General features: G+C 44.6%; 1 protein-coding gene across 2 annotated transcripts in view; it reads left to right on the top strand.

Annotated features, from left to right (window-relative positions):
• TNC (tenascin C) overlaps positions 1–21572 on the top strand; it is a 209704-nt gene that overhangs the window by 131204 nt on the left and 56928 nt on the right. For both annotated transcript variants that reach the window (XM_082263948.1, XM_082263949.1), the window contains 5 exons: positions 3028–3150; positions 5435–5578; positions 7777–7896; positions 9580–9723; positions 16096–16226. In XM_082263948.1, coding sequence (XP_082120074.1) covers positions 3028–3150; positions 5435–5578; positions 7777–7896; positions 9580–9723; positions 16096–16226 — 662 coding nt within the window. The remainder of the gene's footprint in view (positions 1–3027; positions 3151–5434; positions 5579–7776; positions 7897–9579; positions 9724–16095; positions 16227–21572) is intronic.

The following is a 21572-nucleotide window of genomic DNA, read 5'->3' as shown; positions in this document are numbered from 1 at the left end:
CCGACCGCTCACTGAGCTGCTACTGCAACAAAGTGGCTCGTTATCATCTGGCGACGTAGACCTATGTCACCGGACTCTCCCCTCTCTCGGCGCCGCGCACGCACCGCCGGAGGCTCGCTCCCGCTGTATTCAGACACAGCGGGAGTCGGGCCAGGGGAGAAGAGGTGGTGATCACCGCCGCTCTTCCCCGATCGTCGGGGATCGCAGTGAGGAAATCCGCCCACTTGTGTAAACAAAGCGGGCGGATCTCCTATGTGACAGATTACAAGATTCAGCATAGCTGAGCCTGCGATCTGTGTCTGTGTCACCCAATCCCCTCCCCCCACACACGTCAGTAAGCATGAGGCTTACATTTAACCCCTTGATCACCAATAAAGTTAACCCCTTCTCTGCCAGTGTCATTATTACAGTAACAGTGCATATTTATAGCACTGATTACTGTAGTAATATCACTGGTCCCCCAAAAAGTGTCAAAAATGTCAGTTTGGGGTCCGATCTGTCCGCCGCAATGTCGCAGTCCCGCTAAAAAAAATCGCAGATCGCCGCCATTACTAGTAAAAAAAAAAATAAACAATAAAAATGACAAATCTTTCCCGTAGTTAGTAAACGCAATCACTTTTGCGCAAACCAATCAAAATGCGCTTATTGTGATTTTTTTTTTTTACCAAAAATATGTAGCAGAAAACAAATTGGCCTAAAATGTTAAAAAATTTTGATTTATAATTTTATTTTTTGAGAATGTTATATATCAGAATGTAAAAAATATTGTTTTTTTTTTCAAAATCGTCGCTCTTTTTTTTCAAAAATTAAAAGTCGCACAGGTGATCAAATACCACCAAAAGACGGGGTATGCCCCCTTATGGCCTTGTTTTTCTGTGTGCTTAACTTAATAAACAGAAATTTGAAAAAAAAAAAAAAAAATACCACCAAAAAAAAAGCTCTATTTGTGGGGGAAAAAAAGGACCAATTTGGATACAGCGTCGCACGACCACGTAATTGTCCGTTAAAGCAACGCAGTGCCGAATCACAAAATATGGCCTGGTCAGGAATGGGGTAAAATCTTCCGGTTAAAAATACGCTCATTGAGAATTTTTTTGTCAAAGACATGTAGCTAAATACATTTTGGCCTAAATATATGACAAAAATTGAATATATTGGATATTTTTTAACTGTCAAAGTAGAAAATGTCAATTTTTTCGCAAAATTTTCGCTCTTTTTTTTATTAATATCGCAAAAAATGAAAAGCGCAGAGGTTATCGAATACTACCAAAAGAAAGCTCTGTTTGTGGGAAAAAAAGGACGTCAATTTTGTTTGGGTACGGCATTGTATGACCGCGCAATTGTCAGTTAAAGTCGCGAGTGCCGAGTTGCAAAAAGTGGCCTGGACGTAAAGCAGGAAAATCCTCCGGGGCTAAAGTGGTTAAATTTGTTACAACTCTTTTTCTGCTTTATCCTCTGCACCAACCTGATAAATTTCGGAGCTGGTAAATATCTTTTTTTTTTTTCACTGCTGACTTTTTCTTTCCAAATACCCATTCGCTCCTCTACGCTACTGGCAGTTCTCCATCAAACCTTTTAATGTGGCTTGTTTGGGTTTGTTCACCATAACTAATGGACTTGACTTGTGTGGGCTACTTGTGCTGATTGAAAAGAAAAAAAAAAAATCTTCCATCTTTTTACGCTCAAAATTTTCATCAAAAGAGTGGAGAATTAAAAAAATAAAAAAAAAATAAAAAGATCTAAAAAGGAAACTGAGAACAAATTGTTTAGGACAGATTTTAAACAAACAGATTCTTCCAGTTTAGGCTGCTGTTGAATTTGAGAACTGTTTTGGATTTTGCTAACTACAACATAGATTAGGATTGGCAGGGGTCTTTTTTTTTTTTTTTTTGGAATTTTGGAAGACCGTCATAAATTTATCTTGCTAATGTAGAGCTTAAGAGAGTTTCCAATATGTAAATTGTTTGCAAAACGCTTGTGTTTATTTTATTTCAAGAAGATTACATGCTTTACGAACCCTGCTCCGGGAGCAACTAGAAATAACATTGAGAAAGTTCCTACTGGGTCTAGAAGTGGCTGCGTTCCATTCTTTTTCTTTTTAGATTTCTACAGTCGTCCAATGGAATTACATCAAAGAACATAATTTAATGATATAAGTGAACACATTCTAAAATATCTATGGAGTCTCATCCAGTTTGCTATTCAACAGTGGACACCAATCGGCTAATATATTACTGTATTTTCTGGCGTATAAGACTACTTTTGAACCTCAAAAATGGGGGGTCGTCTTATACGCCGAGTATAATATCTCCAAGGTAACCTAAGTATGAGTATTACCGGTAGATGTAATCTCTCAAGACGCTGGCTGTGTGGGAATCCTGTACCGGTCTACCGTATGTATCGTAGCTTCGGCTACATACAGTGTACCGCGCTGAGCCAATCAGGGAGAGCGATGTATTCTATTATTGAATGCAAAGCCTGCTCGGATTGGCGGAGTAACATCAGCCCACCTCTCCTCTGACTCTGCCAATCCGAGCAGGCTTTGCATTCAATAATAGAATACATCGCTCACTGTGATTGGCTCAGCGCAGTACACTGGATGTAGCCGAAGCTACGGTACATACGGTATACCGGTACAGGATTCCCGCACAGCCAGCGTCTTGAGATTACATCTACTGGTAATACTTATACTTAGGGTACCTTGGAGATATTATGAGAGATTACATGTATTACAGTACTTGGGGTACCTTGGAGATCTATGAGAAATCTGATGTTTTTCAATGGTGTTGCCTTGCTTCAGAAGGAGGGTAGTCTTATACGGTGAGTATAGCCCAAAACCTATGTTTTAACTTGAAAATTAGGGGGGTCGTCTTATACGCCCAGTCGTCTTATACGCCAGAAAATACGGTATATATTGTCATATAAGTAGTAGGCACCTCAATGAGGCTGGTACCAGGATATTGAAGGCACTTGTTCTGGAAAAAATTGATTTTATATGTTTCATTTCTACTTCTCGTTTATCTTTAGCTTTGGGATCTCCTCAAGGACTATCCTTCTCTGATATCACCGAGAAATCTGCCAAAGTTACCTGGCTAGCGCCAAGAATCCGGGTGAACAAATTCATCATCACATACGTTCCTGTGGCTGGAGGTAGGTTATAGCATCTCAGTCATGGTTCCCATTGTTGACTTATTTGATATAAAGCATGCTCAGGCCAGGGTTGTCCAAAGATTTGACCTGTACCATGACCTATTGGGAAAGAAATGATTGTTCCTGGGGTCAACATGGCAGCAAGCATGTGGAAGTATGCTTCCACGGATTGGCAGTAGGAAAAGAAAATTACGTAAGTATTTGATAAATTTTCCATTTTCCTTGTGGCAACATGGCAGCATAATACCACACGTATGCTGCCATGGATGGGCACTAGAAAAGCAAAATTACTGTAAGTAATTGTATCAATTTTCTGTTTTTCTGGTGCCAAACTGAAAATTGAATCAAATGTTTACTATAATTTTGCTTTCCTAGTGCCAAACCCCCACATGTATGCTGCCATGGATTGGCACCAGGAAAGCAAAATTATGGTAAATATTTGATACAATTTTCCTTTTTCCTGTGGCAAACATGGCAGCATACTACCACATGTATGCTATCATGAATTGGCACTAGGAAAGCAAAATTACGAAAAATATTTGATACAATTTTCTGCTTTCCTGTCGCCAACATAGCAGCATACTACCACGTGTATGCCGCTATGGATTGGCACTAGGAAAGCAAAATTACGGTAAATATTTGAAGGCTGAGCTTATTCTATGCACAGAAGTTGCCATGAGTTCCGAAATAAGAGAGAGGCTCTAGACAAATCCTGGAGGCGAGCATGGAAGGAGGTGACAAAGAAGCTAGAGAGCAGGAGGTCTTTGGAGGTGCAAAGTGGATGGTTTGGGTAATATATTGAGACAAGGTTGATGAGCAGGAGGTCTTGGGAGGAATGTAGAGGACAGTTTGGGTGATATGGTGAGAGAAGGTTGATGAACAGGAGGTCTTGGGAGGAGTGGAGAGGACAGTTTGGGTGAAATGTCGAGACAAGGTTAATGAACTTGAGGTCTTGGGAGAAATGGAGAGGACAGTTTGGGTGATATGTTGAGAAAGGATGAACTGGAGGTCTTGTGAGGAATGAAGAGGACAGTTTCGGTGATATGTTGAGACAAGGTTGATGAGCAGGTCTTGGGAGGAACGGAGAGAAGACTGTTTTGGTGATATCTTGAGACAAGTTTGATGAGCAAGAGGTCTTGGGAGGAATGGAGAGGACAGTTTTGGTGATATCTTGAGACAAGTTTGATGAGCAAGAGGTCTTGGGAGGAATGGAGAGGACAGTTTCAGTGATATGTTGAGACAAGTTTAGGTTGCAGGATGTCTTGAGAGGAATGTAGAGGACAGTTTGGGTGATATGTTGAGAGAAGGTTGATGAGCAGGAGGTGTTGGGAGGAGTGAAGAGGACAGTTTGGGTGAAATGTCGAGACAAGGTTAATGAACTTGAGGTCTTGGGAGAAATGGAGAGGACAGTTTGGGTGAAATGTTGAGACAAGATGAGCTGGGGATCTAGTGAGCAATGGAGAGGACAGTTTCCTTTATATGTTGAGACAAGGTTGATGATGATCTATAGGTCTTGGGGAACAGAGTGGACAGTTTGGGTGATAGGCTGAGACAAGGTTAGTTAGCAGGAGGTCTTGGAAGGGGTAGAGAGGTCAATTTGGTTGATAGGTTTAGACAAGGTTGATGAGCAGGAGGTCTTGGGAGGAACGGAGAGGACAGTTTGGTTGATATGTTGAGACAGAGTTGGTGAGTTGGATATCTTGGGAAGATAACAGTTTGCCCAGAGCTACATCACCAACCTTGTTTCAAAATACCAAGCAGAGTTGTGGATGGCTTTGTCATTTGTGGCTAGTATTTTTTGAATTTTAATCATTGGGTGAGGGGTTGGCAGAGATGGGCCAGCAGGCATTGAGCTGTTGGTAGGTGGATTAGTCTGGTAGCAGCATTCATGATGGACTGAAGGAGAGATGGCCTATGTAAAAGTAGCACAACGAGGAGGGAGTTGCAATAGCCGATAATAGAGATAAGCAGGGAGTAAATTAGTAGTTTTGTTGTGTCATTAATTTAGAAGGGGTATATTTTGGAGATGTTACGGAGGTTGAGGTGGTAAGATTTGAATAGGATGTGGGTCTAGAAGAAATCAATATGAGTTGATATGCAGTACAACCCCCTTTTTATGAAGGATCTTGCTTCTAGCCAGATCCTACATGAATAGTATAAGGCGGTGTGTATGGGGCCTTAACTGAATGATGGAATCAGTAAAGCCAACTTAAAAAACAAACCAAAAAACTGTACAATATCCTTAAATTAATTATTTTTTCATTTTTTTAAATTTGTTTATCAGGGGCCAGTAGCACAGTTGAAGTCGATGGATCAAGAACACAAACCACCTTGGTCAACCTCTTGCCGGGAGTTGAATACCTTGTAAGCATCGTGTCCGTGAAAGGAAGTGAACAAAGCCAACCCGCTTCTGGTTCTCTGACCACAGGTATGTAGCTCCTAAGGTGGTGTCTCTGAAGCTGTCTTAGTTTCTGGAGCATAAAAGAGAATTCTGAAGAACTTTAGGAGGCGTTCTGAAAAGGAAATATTTTTTATCACTGAGGATTAAACATTTCTGGATGAAGTTCGAAAAAAGGAACATCCATTTTGTTTTAAGATCAAATGTGAAAAAATTAGTAATGTATCCCTTAATATGAAGAAAGACAGGATACTGGTGGCTACTTTAGTTTTAAAACCTACTAAATAGAATATAAGGATTTTTTTATGTACAGTAAATGGGACTTTTGAGGTGCCAAATTAGTGTACAAAAGCATAAATCATATCATAAAAAGATCTTTAATTCAAAATAGTTCTTAACATATAAAAAGAATGTATTATGGTCCATACAAGTACATAAATCAACTGTTCAGACGTATAATATGCTCAATATAAGACCTCAAGCACTCACCGTTCAGCAAACTTAGATGTCTTCACAATCCTGAAGTTAATTCTTACAATGGGGTGAGGACAGTTCACAACGCGTTTCCCCCATCATAGATCTGCTTCATCAGGACATATATGAAAGAGGTATTGAAAAAATGAATATATACAGTAACATATATATATATATATATATACAGTATATATATATATATATATACTGTATATATCAAATAAGGTCCAGATGACAGGCAGAATGCAGGGAATAGTATAAAATGCCCCCACCAAACAGCCTTCCCAAAAGACTCCAATATACTCCTGTGACTTCATCAGTTCTTTGCTCTCCTATACAGTAATAACTATGTGTATGTTGTAAAAAAGAGGTTTTATTCATCGATTTACATAGTAACATCCAGTATGTACTTATTTTAACACATCCAAACGATCAAACGTGTTGAAACACAACATAATAATGCCAAGCCATAAAACAAAGCATCACTTTTAACTTGTCCTCCAGGCAAAATGTTAAATACAAAGATAAAATACATATAAGGGATCAGTTTTACCTGACAACGGATTTGTTTTCCTGTCAATCCCATTCTGAGGTTTGCACAGCTCTGTCACACAGCGCAGCCAGGCATATGACACCATATGTGGTTGGTTAAAGAATTCCTCCCAATGGTACCAATAATGAAGCATTATTTCTCCCACTGACACCAATGATGGGACACTATTCCTCCCACTGACACCAATGATGGGACACTATTCCTCCCACTGATACCAATGATGGGACACTATTCCTCCCACTGATACCAATGATGTGGCACTATTCCTCCCACTGACACCAATGATGGGGCACTATTCCTCCCACTGATACTAATGATGGGACACTATTCCTCCCACTGATACCAATGATGGGACACTATTCCTCCCACTGATACCAATGATGGGACACTATTCCTCTCACTGATACCAATGATGGGGCACTATTCCTCCCACTGACACCAATGATGGGACACTATTCCTCCCACTGATACTAATGATGGGACACTATTCCTCCCACTGACACCAATGATGGGACACTATTCCTCCCACTGATACCAATGATGGGACACTATTCCTCCCACTGATACCAATGATAGGACACTATTCCTCCCACTGATACCAATGATGGAGCACTATTCCTCCCACTGACACCAATGATGGGACACTATTCCTCCCACTGATACTAATGATGGGACACTATTCCTCCCACTGACACCAATGATGGGACACTATTCCTCCCACTGACACCAATGATGGGACACTATTCCTCCCACTGATACTAATGATGGGACACTATTCCTCCCACTGATACCAATGATGGGGCACTATTCCCCCCACTGATACCAATGATGGGGCACTAATCTCTCTCTTTGGAGTCCATGCTTCTCTTAATACAAGGGAGGACTTTGCTTGCTTTGGAACCGCAGCTTGGCATTGCATGCTATTATTAAGCTTATGATCTACCAGAACACCCAGATCCTTCTCCACTATGGATTCCCCCAGTTCTACATATTCTTAGTCCCCAAGTGCATAACTTTACATTTAGCAACATTGAAATCAAAAGAATCAGTTTAAAATAATCATAAGGCAATGAACATCTAAGAGTGATATCTGTACTGAAATTGCTAATGTTGTAAATCTGCTGTGCCGACAAAGACACATTCACATTTTATTTAATATTAGTGCAAATGCCTAATGCGGGATATGTCACTTATTTTTCAGCCCTTGACAGTCCATCAGCACTTCGCGCCATCAATGTCACAGAATCTGAGGCTCTAGCACTGTGGAAACCTTCTCTGGCCTCTGTGGATAATTACGTTATCTCCTACTCAGCAAAGAACGGTGAGTAGGTTTAACCTCCCCACCCGCAATCTGTTAATCATCCTCCTCCAGCACGATGCCCAATGCTGAAGATACACTTAGAAACATCATCCCCCTGTGAAAGCCAACAGCTGACCCCTTGTGCAACCTCCAGCTCTTCTCCAGACCAGGATTCCAGAACAGTGCCCTCTAGAACCATGTTAGGCCTACACCACAGGATACGAGGAGTTGGAGGAGAAAAGCCAATAAACAGCGTATGATTAACAACCTCAGATGCTCATGTTTCCCAATGAGACTGTGTAGACAAGGGGTGTGTCCATTCCCTCCACTCAGGTCTCAGATTACACTCAGCTCATTGCTTTATGGTGTGTGGTTGGAGTCAGATCCCCGCCTCCTCCCTTCTGAAGCTCAGAAATACTATGTAAATTCTGGACTTCGAACAGATGTAGAGGAGAGATGGTTTACAGGTAAACAGTTATGCTTTGGATCAGACCAATCGTCTGATGAGTATCTGCCCCTTCCTGATTTGGCCTATATAATCTGGTGCATGCAGGAGAAGAACCGCACTGAAACATTTTCAGGTAAGTGATACTTCCTTTATTGCTACGGGATACGTGGGGTTATCACGTACCATATCCCCCCCCCCCCGACCACACCTGCTCCAGCCCGCCACTGTCCCCAACCCACCTCCCGGGCAGGCAGTGGCGGCTCCCCCCTCAGACTCCTCCCTCCTCCTCCTCCACTCCTTGGCCAATAGCATGGCTTTTTGTCTCGGCTAATCAGGAAACAGGTCTCAGGACCCACTTCCTGATTGGCCAGGAGGAGAATCAGTGTGGCAATAGCGAATATTCATTCGCTATTGTCATTCACTATTGTCACACAACTAGGTGGGCTCAGGGTGCAGTGCTCTGCGCCCGAGCCCACCCTTTTTTGAAGCCTATTAGATCCTCTGGCTCTAATCATGTGCTTAAAAAAAAAAAACATTGGAATCCATGCGTCCGGTGCCCCGCATGTAGATTAGGGGGCCGAAAGCATAGATAGGGGGGGTGGCGCCCCTGCGCCCCCCAATGGACGGGCCGCCACTGATGTTCAGGATTTCTAAAGCTTGTCTGAGCTGAAATTACACTCCGCAGAGCTCAGTGAGGAGAGCTCTGAGAGCTGATTGGAGACAAGGACACATACCCCTTCACACAGGAACAGAGCTGAGGTTCTCAATCACATCAATCACAGGCTGTGTGCTGGAGTTCCCTCCCCTGTCACCTTTATTCTCTTGGTGTCAGAAGTTACTCAAACTGTTAGCAGAAGAAGGAGGCACCAGACAGAAATGACAGGTAGTGCTCAGGGTTGGGACAAGTACACATTATAGAGCAGTGATGGCGAACCTTGGCACCCTAGATGTTTTGGAACTAGATTTCCCATGATGCTCACCTGCACTGCAGAATGCATGAGCATCATGGGAAATGTAGTTCCAAAACATCTGGGGTGCCAAGGTTCACCATCACTGCTATAGAGGGATATGCTTTGTTCGGATTTCATGTCTGAGGTTTACAACCACTCTAACTGATGCATGCATATGCTGAATAATTTGGCCTGGGTATCTAAGCATCAATTGCCTCTGGTCATGAAATGATTAATTCCCATGCATCAATGTAAGGTAAATTAGGATGGTTTCACTAAAAAGATAATCTATTTTCTTTATTGCAGCTCCTTCTATGGATGTAACAGTTTCAGGAAACACGGTGGAACACGATATTTTTGGACTTCAGCCAGCTACGGAATACACACTAAAAATCTACGCTGTTAGAGGGTCACTGAAAAGCAAGGAAATCTCTACAACCTTCACAACAGGTGAGGCCACAGTTTAGAGCAGAACTTTGATTTTGGGTTTTATTTTCAAGTTTTTGTTCTTAAAATAAATTTTGCATTTGTGAGACTCGCTTATAGACAGGGCCTTTTCTTCTCAGAGAATAAGTGCAGGAGCTCCTCCCTTTTTAGGCCACCCCTTGACCCCCCCCCCCACCCACCTCCGAGCACTATTCTTTGGTCTTGCCCCCTTCCCACCTCCGAGCACTATTCCTTGGTTCTGCTCCCTACCCACCTCCGAGCACCATTCCTTGGTCTTGCTCCCTGCCCACCTCCGAGCACCATTCCTTGGTTCTGCTCCCTACCCACCTCCAAGCACCATTCCTTGGTTCTGCTCCTTACCCACCTCCGAGCACCATTCCTTGGTTCCGCTCCTTACCCACCTCCGAGCACCATTCCTTGGTTCCGCTCCCTACCCACCTCTGAGCACCATTCCTTGGTTCTGCTCCCTACCCACCTCCAAGCACCATTCCTTGGTTCTGCTCCTTACCCACCTCCGAGCACCATTCCGTGGTTCCCCTCCCTACCCACCTCTGAGTACTATTCCTTGGTATTGCCTCCCACCCACCTCCGAGCACCATTTCTTGGTTCCCCTCCCTACCCACCTCCGAGCACCATTCCTTGGTCTTGCTCCCTGCCCACCTCCGAGCACCATTCCTTGGTTCTGCTCCCTACCCACCTCCAAGCACCATTCCTTGGTTCTGCTCCTTACCCACCTCCGAGCACCATTCCTTGGTTCCGCTCCCTACCCACCTCCGAGCACCATTCCTTGGTTCTGCTCCCTACCCACCTTCGAGCACCATTCCGGGGTTCCCCTCCCTACCCACCTCTGAGTACCAGTCCTTGGTTCCCCTCCCTACCCACCTCCGAGCACCATTTCTTGGTTCCCTTCCCTACCCACCTCCGAGCACCATTTCTTGGTTCCCTTCCATACCCACCTCCGAGCACCATTTCTTGGTTCTGCTCCCTGCCCACCTCCGAACACCATTCCTTGGTTCCCCTCCCTACCCACCTCCGAGCACCATTCCTTGGTTCCCCTCCCTACCCATCTCCGAGCACCATTCCTTGGTTCTGCTCCCTGCCCACCTCCGAGCACCATTCCTTGGTTCTGCTCCCTACCCACCTCCAAGCACCATTCCTTGGTTCTGCTCCCTGCCCACCTCCGAGCACCATTCTTTGGTTCCGCTCCCTACCCACCTCCGAGTACCATCCCTAGGTCTTGCCACCCACCCACGTCTGAGCACCATTAACAGTAACACAGTTACTCAGCTCATCTCTCTTTGCCCCCCCCCACCCGCAGTGACTTAGCAGCTCAACTCCCCATGCCCCTTTCTATTCATTGACTCAGCAGCTCAGCTCCCCTGCTCCCCCTTCCCAGCAGTGACTCTGACTCTGGCCCTTTCCCCTGCTCCCCCCCCCCCAGCAGTGATTTATCAGCTCGGCTCCCTTTGCTCCCCCCCCCCCTCTCTCCCCAGAAGTGACTTATTAGCTTAAAGTGATTCTAAAAGAAAGAATTAAAATAAAATAAACATGCTATACTTACCTGCTCTGTGTAATGGTTTTGTACAGAGCAGACCCCGTCCTCTTCTTTTTAGGTCCCCCGCTGCCAGTCCTGGCTCCTCCCCCCTTCCGAGTGCCTGCTGTGTGAGCCAATGAAAAGAGAGAGACCTGGGAGAGCTGCTGCCCTCATCATGCTCATTACATGTGTGTCCTGAGTGCGGCTTGGTCCCGCCCCTTGCTCTCTCCTCATTGGCTCACTGGCTGTGATTGACAGTAGCAGGAGCCAATGGCTACTGCTTCTGTGTGAACCAATGAGGAGAGAGAGACCCGGGAGGGCTGCTTCCCTCATGCACATCACTGGATTGAGATGAGGCTCTGTGGCTCAGGTTAGTATAGGGGGGGCATAGAATAGAATGCATGAAGGTAAAACAACCTTGAGCTTTAAGAACCACTTTCTCTGCTTGCTTTCCCAGCAAGGACTTAGCGGCTCGCCCCACTCTGATCCCCACCCCCCCCCCACCAGAAGTGACTCAGTAGCTCAGCTCCTCTTGACCCCCCTCAACAGCAACTCAGCAGCTCAGCTCCTTCTTCTCCCCTTACCCAACAGAACCACTTTCCCTGTTTGCTTTCCCAGCAGTGACTTAGGGGCTCTCCCCACTCTGCTCCCCCCTCCCATCAGTGACTCAGCAGCTCAGCCCCTCCTAACCCCCCCCCCCTCCCCTCATCAACAGCAACTCAGCAGCTCAGCTCCTTCTGTTCCCATTCCCCAACAATGACTTAACAGCCCAGCTCACCCCTATTCCCCCTCCCAGCAGTGACTAAGCAACCAAGCTTTCCCCTCTCCCATTAGTGGTTCAACAGCCTTCCAGTCTTCTAATCTCTAATTGACATGCAGCGCAGACTCTCTGGGAGGGAGAGCCAAGTGATCTAAGCTGCTGAGAGGAACAGCTTGAACGACTTCAGGGAATTGCAACGACGGCAAACAAACAGCGCCGCAAATACTTTACCTGTAATTATTTGTATCTTTCTCAGCCCTTGTAGCAAATCGCATTCAGTTTAATTTGTTGCAAAACTTTTCCTCAATTGACGTCTCCACTGTACCCTGGAGAAATCACTCATGTAGCAACACCACAAAATAAATATAAAAAAATAAAAAATAAATAAATAAAATAATAAAAAAATAAAATAAAAAAAAGCTTGATAGCTCAACAAGACGCTTTACCTGGTGGCTGGTGTTTTATTTGCCCTCCGCATTTCATTTCTTGTTGTCAAAAAAGGGATTTATCTGTTTGACGAGAAGCAAGATGCGGGTTTTACGCCGCGCCTCTTGATACCGTGATTGAGCTGGAGGGTTATTTTGACAGAAACACATAAATGCACAAAACCAGGTGTCAACAAGCGGGATCTGGAGGCATTTAAAAAAAAAAGGGAGATTATCCCGCTTTGGCAGCTGAAAGTAAGCAAACCTGTAATTGCTTTCTGTTGTTAATGGGAAACTCTCTGCACAAATACATTTAATGATTAATAGCTATACGAGGAAACGGCTCTTCAAAATAAAACCGAACAGCAACAGCAAAGCTTTTAAAGTGGAAAAAAAAAACCTGAAATGTAGAAAAAAAAAAAAAAGGTTGGCGGAGGAGAATCTGTAGGTACATTGTAGCACGCATGCAAGGGTGCCGGGATAACTGAAATCCCATGTGCGTGTGCGGGAGTTGCATCATCCCTGCCCAGAGTGCTGCAACAAGGTCATCTAGGGCTCAGGGTTAGGATGCCAAACTGGGGTAAGGCGATACGGGACCAGCATGTGGTGAAATAGTTCCAATAGTTGTGGCCAGGGCCACCAATTGGGGATGGGGGTAGCCCCTGCCCTTCTGTACAGGGCCCAGGCCCCAGGCTCCTTAAGTTCCTTGGGCACATGCATAGTAATCCCCTGGGCTGTGACTCCCAGCAGTTAAATAATAGTTCCTGGGGCCCCATCAGTTCCGAAGTGGGGGCCCAGCACAATGAGGGGACTATTTACTTATCTGCCATGGGAATTACTCCACCTACACCTGAAAATAAGTAAATAGTCCCCTCTCTGTGCTGGGCCCCCGCTATTGAACTGACGGAGCGCCAGGAACTTTTATTTATATGCTGGGAGCCACAGCCCAGGGGCCCTCCATACACACACCCCCACAGCCATATGGCCAAGGTTGTTGGGAAGAGGCCCTTGTCCTCATCAACATAGAGAAATCTTATTTTCAGGTGTAGGTGGAGTAATTCCCATGGCAGATAAGATTTCTCTATGTTGATGAGGACAAGGGCCTCTTCCCAACAACCTTGGCCCTGTGGCTGTGGGGGTTTGTGGATGGGGGGCCCCTGGGCTGTGGCTCCCAGCATATAAATAAAAGTTCCTGGGGCCCCATCAGTTCAGTAGTGGGGGCCCAGCACAGAGAGGGGACTATTTACTTATTTCCAGGAGCAGATGGAGTAATCCCCATGGCAAGGAAGATTACGCTATGTTGATGAGGACAAGGGCCTCTTCAATACAACCTTGTCCCTGTGGTTGTGGGGGTCTGTGAGAGGGCTTATCAGTATCTGTGATGGTTGCTAGGAATGTGGCAAGTGCCAGCACTCGCTGATGCCTTAGGAACAGTGGGAAGCTGTCGTGGCTGTGGGGGTCTGTGGATGGAGGGCCCCTGGGTTTTGGCTCCCAGCATATAAATAAAAGTTCCTGGGCCCCTCCCCCCCCCCAGTTCAACTGTGGGAGCCCAGCACAGAGAGGGGACTATTTACTTATTTCCAGGAGCAGGTGGAGTAATCCCCATGGCAGATAAGATTTCTCTATGTTGAAATGGACAAGGACCTCTTCCCTACAACCTTGGCCCTGTGGTTGTGGAGGTCTGTAGATGGGGGTCCCCTGGGCCGTGACTCCCCACAGTTAATTAAAAGTTTCTGGGTCCCCGTTAGTTTAGCAGCGTGGGCCGGGCACAGAGAAGGGACTGTTTACTTATTTCCAGGAGTAGGTGGAGTAATCCCCGTGCCAGATAAGATTACTTTATGTTGATGAGCACAAGGGCCTCTTTCCTACAACCTTTGCCCTGTGGTTGTGGGGATCTGTGGATGGGGGTCCCCTGGGCCGTGACTCCCCACAGTTAATTAAAAGTTTCTGGGTCCCCATCTGTTCAGAAGCGGGGGCCCAGCACAGAGAGAGGGGGCTATTTACTTATTTCTAAGAGCAGGTGGAGTAATCCCAATGGCAGATAAGATTACTCTATGTTGATGAGGACAAGGGCCTCTTCTCTACAACCTTGGCCCTGTGGTTGTGGGGGTCTGTGGATCGGGGTTCCCTGGGCTGTGACTCCTCACAGTTAATTAAAAGTTTCTGGGGCCCCATTAGTTCAGCAGCATGGGCTGGGCACAGAGAGGGGGCTGTTTACTTATTTCCAGGAGCAGGTGGAGTAATCCCCATGGCAAGGAAGATTACTCCATGTTGTTGAGGACAAGGGCTTCTTCCCATCAACCTTGGCCCTGGGGCTGTGGGGGTCTGTGGATGGGGGTCCCCTGGGTCATGACTCCCCACAGTTAATTAAAAGTTTCTGGGGCTCCATCTGTTCAGAAGTGGGGGCCCAGCACAGAGAGGGGGCTATTTACGTATTTCTAAGAGCAGGTGGAGTAATCCCCATGGCAGATAAGATTAATCTATGTTGATGAGGACAAAGGCCTCTTCCCTACAACCTTGGCCCTGTGGCTGTGGGGGTCTGTGGATGAAGGGTCCCTGGGCTGTGGCTCCCCACAGTTAATTAAAAGTTTCTGGGTCCCCATCTGTTCAGAAGCGGGGGCCCAGCACAGAGAGGGGGGTATTTACTTATTTTTAAGAGCAGGTGGAGTAATCCCCATGGCAGATAAGATGAATCTATGTTGATGAGGACAAGGGCCTCATCCCCACAACCTTGGCCCATCAATGGAAATTTTCTTCCCTGATGGCACGGGCATATTCCGAGATGACAATGCCAGGATTTATCGGGCTCAAATTGTGAAAGAGTGGTTCAGGGAGCATGAGACATCATTTTCACACATGGATTGGCCGCCACAGAGCCCAGAACTTAACCCCCATTGAGAACCTTTGGGATGTGATGGAGAAGGCTTTGCGCAGTGGTCCGACTCTCCCATCATCAATACAAGATATTATTGAAAGAGGGGAGAAGGGGAAGCAGAGACCTCCAAGGGGAAGGGGATACCATATCTTGGTGAAAAATGAATGCAACACTGGACGGAAAATAAATCTTGTGACATTGCAGAAGCTTATCGAAACAATGCTACAGCGAATGCCTGCCGTAATCAAAGCCAACGAAATATTCGAGTGTGTGACCTTTTTTTTTTTTTTTTTTTTGGTGGCGACTTTTTTTTGGCCAGGCAGTGTATAAAATAATATAAACTAATATAATATACCTTTATTCCATACATCAGGGTTTCTCAACCAGGCTTCCGTGGAACCCCAGGGTTCCTCCTGAGGTTGGTAGGGGTTCCTTGAGCAATGGACAATTTCTGCCTCTCAGATCAGTTCCCAATGACACCATTGTTCCTTTTAGCTATCTGTAAGGGGGGTAATTCTTCCCAATGATGACAAGAGTAAGGAGCATTCTTCCCACTGACTGTCACACTAATGTATCATGAGTTGTAGATTTTTAATATTTAGCAGGGGTTTCCCGAGACCAGAAATTTATTTCAAGGGTTCCTCTGTGTTGATAAGTTTGAGAAAGGCTGCCATACATACTGAATAATATAATAAAATATACCTTTATAACCGTTTTTTATATAATGTAGACACCTTTAGGTATGTGTTCGATAACAAATATATTCTTTCTGATCCTCCAGCATTGGATGGCCCTAGAGATCTAACTGCAAGTGAAATCCAGGCTGACTCAGCTCTGGTCACGTGGAGACCCCCAAGATCCATTATTACTGGTTTCTTGCTGATCTATGAGTCTGTAGATGGAACAGTCAAGGTAATTTAATGTCATCCTTAAAATACCTTATCGTGCAGCTTTGATATGTTTATTTCTTAGTTTTATCTGCTCATCAAAAGCATGAATGTCGTCAGTCAGTTATTTCAAAAATACTTAAATAGCTTGAGAGAGACGCTAATACCACCAAAATAGCTTCAGAAGTGTTAATTAATGGCAATGATTCATCCCAGAAGGTGAACTATTTGAGCTGAAAGCTCTTCTGCAGTGAGCTTCAGGCTACCGTCTGAGATCAGAAACTCCGATAGCGTGGGTGCGGTGACATTACCACACGCAATTTACTGTTTTCCACCCTACTTTAATATCTTTTTGTTAGACTTTTAGAGTTTATACTAGAATATTTGCTAAAACACAGACAATATTGACACCTGGCAACCTTATTTGCAATCATGTAAATGTTCATTGCCCCGTAGCATCCTTCGTTGCTCGGACTCAGGCAGCTATTGCCCCTTTGGATGCTCAAGTTGCTTAGAAGCTAGTTTTTTCTGTCATTTTCTGTTTCTAGGATGTAGATGCCTATTGACCCCTTAGGGCTATCACTGCATAGCATCCTTATTTTCTAGGGTGCAGGCAGGTATTTCCATTTAGTGTCCTCCCTTGCTTGGATGTAGGTGGCTATTGCCACATAGCATCATCCATTGCTAGAACACAGGCAGCTATTGCCCCCTAGTGCCCCCAGTTCCATCAATGCAGGTGGCTATCACTGCCTAGCATCCTAATTTGCTAGGGTGCAGGCAGCTGTTGTCCTTTGGTGTCCTCCATTGCTTGGACGCAGGTGGCAATTGCCACATAGCATCCGCTGTTGCTAGAAAACAGGCAGATATTGCCCCCTAGTGCCCCAGTTCTTTTGACGCAGGTGGCTATCACTGCCTAGCATCCTCATTTGCTAGGGTGCAGGCAGCTATTGCTGTCTAGTGTCCTCCATCGCTTGGACTCAGTTGACTATTGCCACGTAGCATCCTGTTACTAGGATGCAGGTGTTTTATTGTCACCTAGCAACCTCTGTTGCTTATTTACTAGAATGCAGATGGCTTTTTCTACCTAGCATCCTCCGTTGCTAGAACACAGGCAGCTATTGCCTCCTGGCCTCCTCAGTTGCATGGGTGCAGATGGCTATTGTAACGTAGCATCCTCTGTTACTAGGATGCAGGTGTTTATTGTCACCTATGGACCTCTGTTGCTTAATTACTAGAACGTAGAGGGCTTTTTCTACCTAGCATTGCTAGAACACAGGCAACTACTGTGCCCTAGTGCCACCAGTTCCTTTGATGCATGTGGCTATCACTGCCTAGCATTCTCATTTGCTAGGGTGCAAGCAGCGATTGCCTTCTAGCATCCTCCATTGCTTGGACACAAGTCCCCAGGACACCTAACAGCTTCCAGCTTCTTCTGGACATGGTCCAGTGAAGGAGACAGTCCTTCTCCAGACCCAATCTCCTACGGTGAAGTACCACAGCTCCTCAGGAGGATCACTGCAGGTCTTCAGCCTTGACACCACTTAGGCCTCAGCTACATAGTCCACAGGCTACCTCAGAGGAGCTGCCGCTTCCCCTAGGGCTTGGGACACTCCTGGGAAGAGAGAGCAATTTCTCCAGGGCTTCAAACAATGTATCACCTCCCCAGCCGCCTTCTGGACACTCCTCTACAGGGATTTTCTGGAAGCTACTTCTGGAGTCAGGGAAAAGCAATCGAACTCTCAGCCTATGGAACCCTGAACAGAGCAGAACAAACAATCATTGACTACAAAAGGAGCCAAAAATGAAATGTGCATATAAATAAAAGTTCCTGGGCCCCCCCATCAGTTCCAAAGTGGGGGCCCAGCACAGAGAGGGGACTATTTACTTATTTCCAGAAGAAGATGGAGTAATCCCCATGGCAAGGAAGATTACTCCATGTTGATGAGGACAAGGGCCTCTTCCCAACAACCTTGGCCCTGTGGCTGTGGGGGTCTGTGGATGGGGGTCCCCTGGGCTGTGACTCCCCACAGTTAATTAAAAGTTTCTGGGTCCCCATTAGTTCAGCAGCGTGGGCCCAGCACAGAGAGGGGGCTATTTACTTATTTCCAGGAGCAGGTGGAGTAATCCCCATGGCAGATAAGATTTATCTATGTTGATAAGGACAAGGGCCTCTTCCCTACAACCTTGGTCCTGTGGCTGCCAGAGGAGCTGCCACCTCCCCTAGGGCTTGGGACACTCCTGGGAAGAGAGAGCAATCTCTCCAGGGCTTCAAACTATTTATTACCTCCCCAGCCACCTTCTGGACACTCCTCTACAGGGATTGGTGAGGCCATGATAAATATTCAGGCTGGTTAATTGAATCTCCTTCCCTATGTTCTGGAAGCTACTTCCAGAGTCAGGGAAAAGCAATCAAACTCTCAGCCTGTGGAACACTGAACAGAACAGAACAAACAATCATTGCTCCCTTGACTACAAAAGGAGCCAAAAACTAAATGTGCCTAGCATCCTGCGCTAGGAGGGTGCTACATCTGTTACTAGAATGCAGGCAGTTGTTGCCCCCTAGCCTACTCAATTACTAGGACACTATTGATATCTAGCAACCTCCATTGCTAGGATGCAGGTGGCCATAGCCACTTAGCATCCTCCATTGCTACGACTCCGGCAGCTGCTGTATCCCAAAAAATATGCTCTATATGCAGGACCTCTGAGGCAAATTTTTCTTTTTTCTTTTTTTTTCACAAACCTGGACACAGGACAAGTTTACTTAACTTTATGTGGGCCCTTTAGAAGAACTAAGCCTATGTTCAGATCTGCAAGATAAAAAAACAGAATGTATGTACAAGCCATAAAAGTCACACCACTGATGGTTCATGTGTTTAGAACTAGTGTATGTTACGAAAAAAAAAACCTATGGATGTCCTAGTAATGATTTCCATACAGACCACTGGTATCTTCTCTAAATATTTGCAGCAGACATGAACAGTAGTAGGAGGCTTGTTACTTCATGTGACGTCCCATTAATTTAATATGACATATGGTAAACATATGGAACAATTAGACCAGTGGACCAAGTTGCGCGGGTTTAATAGTTTTTTAGAAGTCTCTTGACTTGATGCCAAAGAACATATTTTGAAAGCCTCCCTAGAAAGAGAAGAACTCCACGAAGCTTTTGATTGGCTGTCATCTGCCGCTGGTAAAAAGTTAACACCTCGCCATATTTCTATGTCAGCGTCGAAAAGCTTTTTGAAGTTTTTATGGTTGATTTCATTTTTTTTTTCTTCCATTTTCATAAGTTCCCTTTGGCTGTATGGTAAAAGTATGTTAAACACTTTTACTTTTTTTTTTGAGTGTTTTAGCATAATTATCCAAAGTTTACATAAAGTTTTGGAGACTTATTCAACGTCTGGGTCTTTATTTAATAAAGGAAAGAGAGGCGGGAAAAGTTCAGTAACCCATAGTAACCTGAACGTCATCGTAACGGATCAATTGGCACCCCCACTGGGTACCTCCATTGACAGATGCTCCTAGTGCTTCCCGAGGGCTCCGAGCACTCCACCAGACACCATAACCACCGCAGACCCCAGCTTGGTTGGGGTCTCGCCGTCTCCTACCTACCCTGGACCTACAACAAGTCTCCAGGTTCCAGTGGGTGAACCTCTCTTTCCCCAGAGAGTGCAGCAGGAACAGGAACAAGCTCTTACAAGAGCTTAGTGATTGTTCAAGGGAGTATGAAGAGCATAGCAATCCCTTGTAGCAGATTCCCCCAATAAGAGACAGGACTCTAGATTAAGGGTGAAGTAGAACTCAAGGTTTAATGGTACAGCTGCTCTTTTATACAGTTTTCCCCCACAAGGTTACCACCCAGGTGAACCTTGTGGGGAACAGGCCATGAAATTCACAATCCAATAAAAAACACAGTTTTACACTCAGTCACTCCCATACAGTGTACAAAATCCCTCCCCTCTGCCTGATTACATTATCACATGCAGATGAAATTGTATAAAGCAACAGACTTTACCTGAACTAATTATCTAGCCATCTGGACAGAACAATGTGGGCTCATTAACATTTAACAATGGAACAGGCAGACTTAACACAATACACATTATCTCAGTACACAAACAATAGGCAAAGCCTATGTGACATTGAAGAAAATAGAACAGAAGCCAATGTGATTAGCTCTTTCAATGAACATGTTCAGAATCAAACAGCTGACAAATATTACTGTCCCACTTGAAGCAATTCAAACCATGAAGTATCTGTCTTTCACTCCCAGTGACGGTGGGTACCGTCACAGTCGTTAACCGCTGTGAGGCACCGCTTGGTGAAAGTTGATATCCAAGTGAACTTGTTGCACAACTTTTTTCTAGAAAATAGGACGCAACAGATTGGTCCCATATGTTCCTCAAGGTTTTACGTAAACCCAATCACCGAAACCTTAAATAAGCTTTAACATGTAAAGTAATTATTTATTTTTTTTAATTATTTAATTATACGTAAACCAAAAAGCTATTTTTTCAGTAAGTTTGGCAACACTCATCAAAAGCTTGCTTGATGACGCTCGTCAAGGGATTTAAGTTGAGACTACAAGTGGCTATATATTACGATTAGTCCACTGTTGGCACAATGCGGAAGCTTGCCCTGGGTTTCGGCCTATTTATGTGTTAACATGTAATTCCAAAAGTCTTTTTAATTTTAAATATTTAAGTATACGTAAAACAAAAAGTCTATTTTTCAGTAAGTTTGACAACACTCATCAAGGGCTTTCAGTAGAGACTACAAATAGCCATAGATTATGCTTGGTCCACTGTTGACACAATGAATAAGCCTGCCTTGGGTTTTAGGTTATATTTGTTTTAACATGTATTTCCAAAAGTTATTTTTTTTTTAAATAATTTAAGTACAATTTATGTAAACCAAAAATCAATTTTTCAGTCAGTTTGGCAACACTCATCAAAAGCTTGCTTGATGACGCTCGTCAAGGGGTTTAAGTTGAGACTACAAGTGGCTATATATTATGATTGGTCCACTGTTGGCACAGTGAGGAAGCCTGCCCTGGGTTTCGGCTTATATATGTGTTAACATGTAATTCCAAAAGTCTTTTTAACTTTAAATATTCAAGTATACGTAAAACAAAAACTCTATTTTTCAGTAAGTTTGACAACACTCATCAAGGGCTTTCAGTAGAGACTACAAAAAAGCCATAGATTACGCTTGGTCCACTGTAGGCACAATGAGGAATCCTGCCCTGGGTTTTGGGTTATATATGTTTTAACATAGAATTCAAAAAGTTATTTTTCTTTTAATTCATTTAAGTACAATTTATGTCAACCAAAAATCAATTTTTCAGTATGTTTGACAACAGTCATCA

Source organism: Pelophylax lessonae (assembly GCF_965119305.1).
Source record: "Pelophylax lessonae genome assembly, chromosome: 7".
NCBI lineage: Eukaryota > Metazoa > Chordata > Amphibia > Anura > Ranidae > Pelophylax > Pelophylax lessonae.
Note: the sequence above shows the minus strand (reverse complement) of the source record. Positions and strands in the feature narration are given on the sequence as shown.